The sequence below is a fragment of the Triticum aestivum genome, chromosome 1A, assembly GCF_018294505.1.
Source record: "Triticum aestivum cultivar Chinese Spring chromosome 1A, IWGSC CS RefSeq v2.1, whole genome shotgun sequence".
Taxonomy (NCBI): Eukaryota; Viridiplantae; Streptophyta; class Magnoliopsida; order Poales; family Poaceae; genus Triticum; species Triticum aestivum.
The window spans coordinates 523,046,102-523,057,791 of record NC_057794.1 but is presented as its reverse complement, the minus strand read 5'-3'; the positions used below and the strand labels follow the sequence as shown (position 1 = coordinate 523,057,791).

The following is an 11,690-nucleotide window of genomic DNA, read 5'->3' as shown; positions in this document are numbered from 1 at the left end:
AAACCGGCCAACGTTCCTGGGAGAGAGCGAGAGGGCGCAGAAAGGATTTTTCAAAGAAAATTAGAGCCTCGTGGGAGCCTTTGCGCCTTTGCATGCACACACAACGCGATATTCAAATCCAACATGCGGCGAGGGGGTCGGACCCGTCGACGGAGTGATTTGGGTCAGAGCGCAGTCACGCTGACCCTAACGACGCTTTGGTTTTCGTTTAATAGTAAGATTAGCTTTTGAACACGCTCCTCCTCGTCTCCTCTTTCGAGCCCCTCGCTAGACCTTGACCGCTCCCCTCTCCCCGAGTAGGCCGGGGCGGCGGGGGACTCGGGAACGGTCGCCTCGTCGTCGCTCCTCGCCGCTCGCCTGCGTGTCCGTCCTTTCTCGTACCCTGCGGCCTGCGCGGTTGGGGAGAAATGAATGCCCGTGGGGTGCCTCTGCTCGCCGTGCGGGCGGGCGGTTGGGAATTCAATGGCCGTAGCCGACCATTTTGTCACGCACTATAATGCAGACATGGTGTTTCTAACCCGTAGCCGACCTACTCTACTCTCACATGAACTCCTTATAACATCAAAGATGATCGGGCGTTCACGACGCATGCAATTTTTCATGCTGAAAGGACATCCAAAGAGCTCTAGGCAAAAGGAAAAACCGGTGCTCCAAAATATCCATTTTTTTCAAAGCTTCCAAGAGTCTATTCGTTTGTTTTGTCTAGGGCTCATCGAATGTCGTCTCATCATTAATGTTCGGACGCACATCTTTGATGTAAAAGCAATCATGTTTTTGAATATACGATTCATAGGAGGAGCATACGGGCTCGGGGTTAGGAAGCAATTGAAGTTAGATCAATTGGGTAGTCAAAACTCTCTCTTTCAAGAAAAGAAGAAACAATAGTGAGACGTTTCATCAGACATTAACACTGTCGTCGGACGGTATGGAGAATCCTTGCTAGCAGTTTCGGTGGTCTGGTCGTTGGCGGTTTTGAATCCAGGAATTGGAATAGAACGTGGACCTGCGTTTTGGTCCCTTTTTTTTTTTTGAACGGGTCCTAGGTTTTTGGATTATTGTGTCCAATGCGACATCGCCATGCTGATGAAACTGGCACAGCGGTGCAAGAAAGTAAGGATCACATGTCCATCTTCGTTGTGTTTCATCGTAGATCTCCGGTTTGTATGAGGTACGATGATGAGGGAAACATCTTCGATGTGTAGGAAAGCACATATATTCTCATTCTTTGAGCCTCCCGTGTTGTACGAATACGATGTCAATGTCTCTACTCTCAGGGAGGGCACTTGCTGAGGTTCCGAACTAGATTTGATCAACTGTTGTAGAAAGAGTTTCAGTGGCGCGACCAGGACAAATTTCTTGCACTCGATTGGAGTGGTGAAGGTACAGCCTGACTTTCATGTGTTTAGAGGAAGAGATGAGAACGAGGACTTTTGTATTATGTGTCAAGTTTCATTTTCGGTTTGTAATTTGGTCTCTTGAAAACTTGTTTGAACATGTCCACGGTTGCAAGAATATAATGTTGTTGTGTCACTCTAAGAGCATCTCCAACAGGCGCCGAACGCACCGCGCACAAAAAACAGCTTTGCCGCGCATCCATCGCCTGGTTTGGCGCGGCGCGCAACGCTGACTCCAGCAGCCGCGCTAAAATGCAGCGCGCGCGAGCCGCTCTAGCAGCGCGCAAAAATACAGCGCGCGCGACTCTGGCACAAACAACATATGCATTCGAAAATGGAAGCAAAAAGGTCAAACACAAACAAAAATAAATCAAAATAAATAATTCAATTTCGTTATTACAACTCAAACAAACAGTTTATCGTTCAATACAAGAAATAGTGCAATTAAACATAACAAATAGTTCAACAATACAATATCGAACGCACAAATCATGATGCTCTTTGTCGTCCATTCCATGCCCACCACTCCTCAATGAGATCCTTCTGAAGATCATTATGCGCCGCGGGACGTCGAATGGCATGATAGGAGGCAACAAATCGGGCCACCCTTTCAGCCCTCCGTCGCACTCGCACGGAATATCCCAAGAGCTCATACTGAGAGTAGTCTACATCTTGGCCACGCTCATTCTCGATGATCATATTATGCATGATCACACAAGCGTGCATGATGTACCAAAGCATTTCTGATCCTAAAATCTAGCCGGTCCTCTCACAATAGCAAATTGGGTTTGCAAACTCCCAAAAGCTTTCTCCACATCTTTTCTAGCCGCCGCCTGAGCATTGTGGAAATCAAGTTCTTTCTTACCTTCTGGCTTTTTCAACGGCTTGACAAAGATTTGCCACTTTGGATAGATGACATCCGCTAGATAATAGCCATGGTTGTATGTATGGCCATTTGCTACAAACTGCACCGGTGGCAACTCACCATTTGCAATCTTATTCATCAGTGGTGACCAATACACAACATTGATGTCATTCAAAGATCCAGGCATTCCAAAGAATGCATGCCAAATCCAAGTCTCTTGATCGGCCACCGCTTCAAGGATTATAGTGGAACCCTTTTTTTGGCCGTGGAATTGTCCATGTCATGCCTTTGGACAATTCTTCCAACTCCAATGCATGCAATCTATTGAGCCAAGCATGCCAGGAAAGCCGCGAGCTTTGTTCATCGCCAATAGCCTTGCGACGTCTTCAGCATTGGGAGATCTCAAATACTCCTCGTCAAACACTTGCACAATTCCGACTGCGAAGCGCTTGACACACATGATGGCTTGGCTCTCACCCATAGCCAAGTGATCATCAACTAGATCAGCCGGTATACCGTATGCCAACATACGCAAAGCGGCTGTCACCTTCTGAAAAGTGCTATGCCCGAGCTCTCCGGCGGCATTCCTCCTTTGCTGAAAAAGCGGTCATGGCTCGCTAGTTTCTCTGCAATGCGCCTGAACAACTCGGTGCTCATCCTAAACCGGCGACGAAAATACGACTCGGGGTATGTGGGATTCTTCGCAAAATAATGCCTGATCAATCTGTTGTGGTCGTCGATCCTATCCCTCCAAATTTTCTGCGGTGAATCCGGTTGAAAGTGAAAGTCGCCAAAAAGTGGCGGAATGCGGACCCATAACCGAACCACCGTGCTTCAGTTTTTTATTGATACGCATAGCTGGGATCATTGCAAGATCCTCCTTCTCTTCCATATCAAATTCTTCTTCGGAAGAATCATACGACGAACTCATCTACAATGTTCAATACTATGCTATAAAAAACTACAATAAACATGCACGAAATTCATGGCTTTTGAGCAATACATACCTTCTAGGCGTTTTGTCGAACACCTTGCGGGCGCCGAGTGGCAGCAAGCGCGCGGGCGCTGTTCGTCGGAGGACCAGCGCGCGCGAGGGGCGGCGGGACTAGAGGGGGGCCGGAGAAGCCGCCGCGGGATGGGGATAGGCCGGGGAAGCGCCGGAACGGTCGCCGGGTGGCGCGATCGGCGACGGCGGCGCGGGTGGATGGGGGGTGGGGGTGGGAGGTGCGAGCGAGCGCGCGGGAGCGGGCGCAGCAAATAAGCGGCGCGCGATTGAGTTTCGGCCCGCGCACTGAACTACATATGCCGCGCGCGCTGTTTTCGCGCGCCCGCTGGAGCAACTATTCCGGTTGCGTGCGCGCTAAAACGAGAAATTTTGCGGCGCGACGCTAATTTGATGCGGCCGTTGGAGATGCTCTAAGGGGGCACTTGGTGAGGTCATGGACAAGCTATAGACCTGATTTGTTGTTATAGGAGCTTTCGAAGTAAGGGCAAGTTTCTTCCACTCGATTGGAGTGGCGAAAGTTCGAGCAGAATGGTATATGTTTTTAGAAGGATCAATGAGAATGAAGACTCTTTTACTACTCCCTCCGTCAACGTCTTACATTGTGGGATAGAGGGAGTATATTTCAGTTTGTTTTCTAATTGTAATTTGGATCAGCAAGGATTTCTTTTTTTTTGAATAATATTAATAATAGGAGAAACACTAACAGGTGAACCCACCAAGGGACTGGCCTGGCCCCACCTGCTAGACGTTTAGAGTTTCCGCGGCACCTTTGCTTCCCGTTGAAGCCAGTCTCGCTCCCCGCGCCCCAATGACTGGTAGACCCCACCCAAGCTGCCAAACGAAGCTAATGCCTGACTTCTCCCGCCCCGCCACTCGCCTGCGCTTGGCCAGATGCTTCTCCCTTCGCACGCCCACCGCCGTCCTCCTCTTCCGCGCCGCCGGGGAGCGTCGTCGCGCCGCGGCGTTCATGGCCTTATTACTACATCGCCGCGCCGAGCAGGATGCCTCGTCGTCCTCCTCCTCGCCCTCGCCTCCGTCGTCCTCGCGGCGGCCGTGCTCCACCGCGCCTCCTCAAAACCGCGCGCCGGCCACCACCATCGTGAGGAAGGCCACCTCCGGACCGCCGCTCGGAGGGTCACGATCTTCTCATCCCCGCTCCGCCCGCCCGACGGCTCGCCCGCGCGGCAGGAGCTGGCGGTGCGGTCGTGGCTGGCGCTCCCGTGGGACGTCACCGTCGTGCTCCTCGGCTCCCACCCGTCGGCGCTCGCGCTCGCGGGGCGGCTCGGACGCCGGGTCACCGTCGAGGCCGCCGTCGATTCCTCGTGCGGGCACCCTCGCAAATTTAACTCGCCGTCTGTTCAGTCCGCCATGGAAGCTGCCCGAACTGAGGAACTGAGCTGCACCTGCCCTCCTGGTTTCAGGTTCACGGGGACGCCATTCTTCCACTCCATGATCGCAAGAGCGCAAGCCGCCGACGACTCCGACGTCTGCGTCCTCGTCGACGCCGAAGTCGTTCTGCTCCCCGAAGCCGTCACATTACTGGCAGATCTCAGCAAAATTGACCGTGAGTGGCTCCTCGTTTCAGCGTCACGCAACGTTTCCAGCTTCTCCTACAATCTCGCCCACAGTGCGATGGTACTTTTTCCTCTGTCCTTCTATCAACGGCAATCTTAGATTCGTCGAAAACTCCAAGTTGTTCTACTACATGATAATGAAATATTCATTTGATCGATTCCATTAGCTAGAGGAGATTCAAGCTGAGGAATGGGCAGCAGATGGCAGCGACAGGGGGCTCGTTTTCGCGTGGAACAATCCGGGCCGTCCATTGCTTGCAGGAGTCGTGCCTTCTTTTCTGTATGGAAGAGGGGCGCACAGCAGGTGGCTGATCCATGAAGTTCTGTCATCTGAAACGAGGCTCGTCTTCGATGCAAGCAGTCTAGTTCTTGGGCTATACCCCGAAGATTCCACGGCAAAGCGCGGCGCTGGTTCGAGTAGCAGCGGCAGATTACCTGGTGGATCATGGGAGCACGGTGTCAACCGGCATCTCGCTTCGGTTTACGGGTCGTATTGCCGTCGTCCGCCAGGAGGACATCATCATTCTTTCTCCATGCTGTATGAAGTGGTAAAGCATTCTGAAGATTACATGTTGAGCAAAGTTGAAGAGCCTACATTCTCAAGATTTGTCACAGGTAAAGAACAGGATGCCCATGAAGAGGTTGGTGGTAACCCATGGAACAAAGAGAACAATTGCTTGCCTGATCATCTGCCAAGCTATTCTTCAGAAGCCTCTGACGTTCCATATTCATTAGAAATGCTCCTTCGGTTCGTAGCCGACGATAATAAGTCTGTTGTTCTTGGTGTGGCTGGGGCAAGTTACAGGGACATGCTTATGAGCTGGGTGTGCCGCTTGCGCCGTCTCAGAGTCGCCAATTTTGTAGTCTGTGCTCTAGATCAAGAGACATACGAATTCTCCGTCTTGCAGGTAATGGTGAACTTGATTTCATTCTATCATTTTGATTTTTCTTGTTTTCTGTAGTTGTTCTCCTTTTCAAAACTGCCAATTATGCTCAAATATTTCAATCCCTAATTCTAGGGTTTGCCAGTTTTCAGAGATCCAACGTCGCCAAACAACGTCAGTTTTGATGACTGCCACTTTGGAACCCAGTGTTTTAAGCGAGTGACCAAGGTTAAATCGCGCATTGTTCTGGAGATTATAAGGATGGGGTACAACGTGCTGCTGAGTGATGTTGATGTCTACTGGTTTCACAATCCAGTGCAGTTCCTGCACTCTCTTGGACCTGCTACATTCGCAGCCCAATCAGATGAATACAATGAGACAGGTGACTTTTACATCTTAGTGGTTATGGTTACAAATTTGGTTTTGCTAATGCTTCTTCTGGTGGATAACATTGTTCTTATATTTAACTCAATGTGTTAGATTTTCTTGCACATTTCATACCTGATAGCAATGTGCCAGTCTGCATTCAAGAAATAGAATACCTACAAAGAACATTGTGTTTGAGAATTCTCTCACTGTTCTTTGTTCACAGGGCCAATAAACCTGCCACGCCGGCTAAATTCGGGTTTCTACTACGCCCGATCAGACAGCGCCACCATCACCGCGATGGAGATGGTAGTGAAGCACGCGGCCAAATCAAACTCATCTGAGCAGCCAAGCTTCTATGACGTCCTGTGTGGGAAGGAAGGTGTGAACCGACTCGGCAACGACAGATGCCTAGAGCCTAGCACAAACCTCACCGTCGTGTTTCTGGACCGGGATTTGTTCCCCAACGGAGCTTACAAGGGGCTCTGGGGAAGGCATGACATGCGCTCAGCTTGCAAGAAGCTCGGGTGCTTCATCATCCACAATAACTGGGTAAACGGGAGGAAGAAGAAACTCTGGCGACAGATGGAATCCGGGCTGTGGGACTATGATCCTGGCTTCAGGATGTGCTTGCAGAGCTGGGGTGAAGCAAGTAGTAGCTTCACAGTGGCCGAGCAGTTTCACGCGTCTGACGACATGGAAAGTTAGTACCTGACCTTATTGTAGACAGTTAGCTACTTGCCAATGCTAATTCTGAAAATGTTCAAGGATCGACAGCCTGCTTGTTTTGACAAAATGTATAATGTATTGTTTGTTAGTTAATATATGATGTCATGCACACAAAACAAACAAAAGAACATTGTTCAGAGTTCAAACATGAATCACGAAACATAATCAGTAATAGCAATTCATGCCTCTCAGCTATCTTATAATCGGTTGCGGAGACAGCATATATGTTTCAGGTGTTAAACAGGAAAGGAAAAGAAAATAAAAGGGAAGGAAAAACTTACATTTATCTTGGTGGTTCAGACCCTCTACCCCTTCATCTGTGGGTGCTGTAAGTTTCAGAAGCAGGCATTCACTGACAAAAATCACAACACCAAAATGGGACAGTACATTTGCAGGCTTGCAGCTCATTTCAGTTACAATACAAATAAGCAGGCAAGGCAGAGCAAGTGAAAATCCATGCTGATTCGGTGCTGACGAGATCAAAACGTGCTCATTAGAGTTGTTTACATGAAACTAAATTATCTAGAGCCCGCTAAAATAAAGGTAGCATCATCGTCTTCGACCAAAATGAACGGTAGAGGTCTTATGGTAAGAAAGAAAGGTTGCAGCGTCTCACTTCATCTTGGCTTCCGTAAATAGAACATGCTTGTTTACACGCGGATCATACTTCCTGAACTCAAGCTTCTCTGTGATCCGCCGAGGATTCTTGCGCTTCACGTAGAAAAATCCAGTTCCGGCTGCTGAGACGAGCCTGATAAATATAGATGCACGCTTTGCCTTCCCCATCTAGTGGGTATGAACTTGCACAGCAGAGGAAACTGAAAATGGGGCTGACAAACACAACATCAGAGTGGTAATATTCAAGCTTCTGCGACGCCAAAGGCAGACACAAGGAGCATAAAGAGAATATCAGAGCAAGAGAAATCTCATACAAGAGTTAAGAAAGAGACACATCGGGTGAATAGAAGTAAAATAAGAAATTCTCCACACAAAAAAGGGTTCACATTGGTCATACCAAGTTGCATATCACTTGTTACCTGATACACCTACTACAGTTTTGGACATATCTACATACATATCACCTTGTTTGGGCATGATAACGCAACTACCATCCAGTAGTACATTATATCGTACCTTGATCCTTACATACACATATTTAGATTGGTCATTCAGTGCTCATAGGTAGATTGAATGAACCAGTACTGATGCAATTAACGCTTATATGATATACTACGCCTTGAGTAAACCGAATGGTTAATAAGCAGTTGTGTCTACTCCTAATGGACCCATTAGCTGTACTGCATCCTAACGATACAAACCGCATCAACGATATATCTGCTCCCAGGAAGATTGCCCGCCACAACAACAATCAAACTTCTCAGAATCCACAAAGAAAGCTGGATGGGATCGACCCTCCCCGCAAAGAAATTTCGGTTCCACGCGACGACGGCGAGGTCGGGCGGCGTGGACTAGGGCTCTCTATACAAGGATCCCTGATTCGGATCTACAAGGCTACAACATACTCCAAGACTTGTCCAAAATTATTCAACGGATCCTGCCCAGAGATTTACCGTGGAACGCCGCCGCCGCCGCAGATCCCACGAGCGCAGGGGACGGAAATGAAGAAGACGAAGCTTGTGCCGTAGTGCGGCTGGCGGGTGGGACCGGGAAGAGAAAGTAGGGTTTACTAGTATGTCACGCGGTTGCCTGGAGATGCGTGCGAAGGTAGATGGGCGGACCATAGTCCCAGCAGACAAACGAACCGAATGTGCAACTTTTTTTTTTGTTGACTAGAATTATGAACAATGCCCGTGCGTTGCAACCGGATATAAATATTCTAATACGTTAACTCGTGATTTATTTATCAATAATAATGCAATTTGTGTAAATAAATGTTCAGCAAATTCTGCCCGTGATTACCTTATATTTTGATTAGAACTTTGATAAGTAAATTAAAATGGAATTGGTTGAAGATAAGTAAATTAAGATGATTGATTATCACATACATAAAATATTGGACAAAGAGGTGATGGGAAGACATGTGAAATGGGAATTCTACGTTCTTTTTTTAAGTAGTAGAGATTGATGAGAAAACTTTTGCAACTGAAATGGTCGGCATGTTCAGCATAGTCCTGAAGCACAACACAAGTTGTATAAATTACTCTATCCAAATCATCCTGATTCCGTAGCAAATATCACAGAAATTTCAGTTGAATTGCACACTAAACAGATCAATCCCCGACACCAATGACGGAGCTAGCCGTAAATCACTGGGCGCAAAACACAAATCATCAGTGTTTGAAGGGGCTAGATGCAAAAAATATAATCTAAGCCCTCCTAAAAAATCCTTCATAAATTGATCCAAGGTTGGGGCGGTTGCCCCTCCCCTCAACACAATATTCTTTTTTTGAAGGGGCCCTTAAGCTAGCTGGCTGTTCAGAGGATGCAAGGCGTCCGTCGCTTCCTTGCTCGACACATGGCCTACTATGTTGGAAATTGTGGATACATTCTACCCTCTAATTCCTCTGCCTTATCCGTGGTGCTGCTCACAATGCATATTGAGGCTAGAGAGTAGGGACCTATTTATAGACTCCACTTCCAGGTGTTTTATTATTCCACCTGTTTCCGGAAAGATCCGTATGACTCCTGTGCAATGTTACCAACCACGATAAAACATGCCAGTTTTCCGAGTCTAAATATAGTAGTCCCTAGCACACATGTGTGAGTCATGTGCCATGATTAGATTGTAAATGCGAGATCAACTTCCAATCTTAATCATGTGGGTCAACAGCCTGCAGAGCCGATCCTGCAAAACAAACCCAGCTCTTCCACCATGTGATGTTCCGGGAAAAATATGTACGTACATATAAATTACAGTAGAGTTGATCCCTATTAATTCTTCTACTGTATTCCATCACAGTCGTCCTCGACACCTCGAGTATTACTTCCTCGAGTGAAATTCCGCATCAGTTATTCCCCGTCACAAACATTAATAATACGAGTAATTCCACATTGAGTTAAATAAATAATTACCATGTTGAATAAATGTTGAAAGCCACATAAATATTCAACCGGGACTAAAGGTGGAGCTTCACGTGGTCGCGCCCTTTAGTCCCGGTTCAATCCCCTTTAGTCCCGGTTCTGGATTGAACCGGGACTAAAAGGAGAGGCATTAGTACCGACCTTTATGAACCGGGACTAAGGCCTTTTTTTCTACTAGTGTTCCCCGGTCTGCATGGGAATTAAAGAAGCAAGAAAGACTTGGGTTAGATCACGTGAACCCGCTGCTTGTCTCCTTCATGATTGCGGGCGTGGCAGAGAGCCTCCGAGCCACGGAGTACTAGTCTTCCTTCCTCGATCCGCCGATCGTGTCAAAATCGATTGATTAATCCTAAAATCTAAAAAGTGCACGTGCACTATTCTGTCAGAACCGAGCGGTCGATCGTGCGGCCCAGCGGAGTCTGGTTCTATTTTGTCGGGGCGACTCTCCATCGAAGCCCCCGATTCATTCCTCCCTTCGCTCTCCCCCACCCCGCATCGCCGCCGCCGCCGCCTACCTCGCATCTCGCCGCCGTCCTCCGCCCTCGCCCCCACAACCACCACAACTGGCGTCCTCGTCTCCCCTCGGCACAAGAGAAGAGGAGAGGGAGGTCAGGTGACCAGGTCGGTCAGGCGGCGGCCAGATCCGCCCACAACCGACCGGCGACCACGATAATTCGTCGTCAAAGGAAATGCTTCTTCCACCTCGCGCGCCAGATGAGAGGAACCCTTCTGCTGTTTCCTCGCTCCCCACCCCGACACCACGCCATGGATCGAGCTTCCCCTCCTCCAACCCACGCCATGGACTGAGCTCACTCCCTTCCTAAAGGTCTGCTCTCTCTCTCGCCCATCTTCTGCTGTATCGCTCACTGCATGCCATGGGGGCAAGCATTGCTGGCCATGGGACTGCTCGGCGACAGGGACGTACTGGTGGGCTGCGGGAAGATGCCAGACGGCGCGCCCACTAGGCCTAACTGCCGCGAGGACGACCTCGACGATATGCTCCAGGCCACCCTGAACTTTTGCTGGCTTGGTATTGTTAGGTAGCGCCTTTCGTACAACCTACATTGCTCGTTGATGCAGCTACTGTTTTTGAAACTCTGATCCTACTAAAGAGCAGCAGGTATTTTTTCGGAACTGAATGTTCCAGTTGTTCGAGAGCAAGGGGCTGGTGGAGGCAAACCAAGTCTTGGCTACTCCAGTTTAAGTTTTTGAACATTTCAATCTTCAGATCGTAGATTAGTACTCCCTTTGTCCGGAAATACTTGTCATCAAAATGAATAAAAAGAAATGTATCTAGATGTATTTTAGTCCTAGATACACCTCTTTTTGTTTATTTTAGTTCTAGATACACCTCTTTTTGTCTATTTTGATGACAAGTTTTTTTGGACGGAGGGAGTATTATCTACTAAGATGTTGACTTTGTTCTACAGCATGTAGTCAATGGCATCGCCTATATGTTCTGTAAATTGTAATTTTAGATTCTATGAAGACCATAAGAAAAGTTCACTCTAGAAGAACTAACAAATCAGTTCTCTGAAAACAAAAAAGCAAAAGTACACGAGACAAATTCACTCTAGAAGAACTAACACAAACTGCAGATAGTTGGCCGGGGTAGCTGCAGGTTGAATCGTCGATTTGCAGCAACATCGAGACACAGCGAGGGATGAGATATTAAGATGTTGTATACTACATAGTTGCACAAGGATGTACGAACAAGTTTCATAATATGCAAATCATAGTCATACAATTAGGGTCCGAATAACTGCCACACGTGTAGCGTCGATAGGAACCCGCCCGCACGCCTCGTGCGGCATAGACGGGGATCGGCCC

At 48.2% G+C, this 11,690-nt stretch overlaps 2 protein-coding genes across 3 annotated transcripts; one reads left to right on the top strand and one right to left on the bottom strand.

The window, feature by feature from the left end:
- Positions 1-4,115: 4,115 nt before the first annotated feature.
- On the top strand, positions 4,116-6,856 carry LOC123062836 (beta-arabinofuranosyltransferase RAY1-like). The gene is made up of 4 exons (XM_044486513.1): positions 4,116-4,900; positions 5,007-5,747; positions 5,859-6,105; positions 6,316-6,856. Exons 1-4 carry the CDS (start codon positions 4,157-4,159, stop codon positions 6,795-6,797), a joined length of 2,214 nt encoding a protein of 737 aa, XP_044342448.1. The 5' UTR covers positions 4,116-4,156; the 3' UTR covers positions 6,798-6,856.
- Positions 6,857-7,151: 295 nt separating this feature from the next.
- Positions 7,152-8,511, bottom strand: LOC123062823 (50S ribosomal protein L33). Of its 2 annotated transcripts, none has more exons than XR_006429897.1 (2): positions 8,390-8,511; positions 7,152-7,636 (listed from the first exon to the last, which is right to left on the bottom strand). XR_006429897.1 is itself a non-coding variant. In XM_044486498.1 (2 exons), exon 2 carries the CDS (start codon positions 7,602-7,604, stop codon positions 7,431-7,433), a length of 174 nt encoding a protein of 57 aa, XP_044342433.1. In that variant the 5' UTR covers positions 7,605-7,648; positions 8,390-8,446; the 3' UTR covers positions 7,266-7,430. The 2 variants fall into 2 exon arrangements, 1 of the variants encoding a protein (XP_044342433.1); XM_044486498.1 differs by having other exon boundaries at positions 7,266-7,648; positions 8,390-8,446.
- Between the last annotated feature and the right edge of the window lie 3,179 nt (positions 8,512-11,690).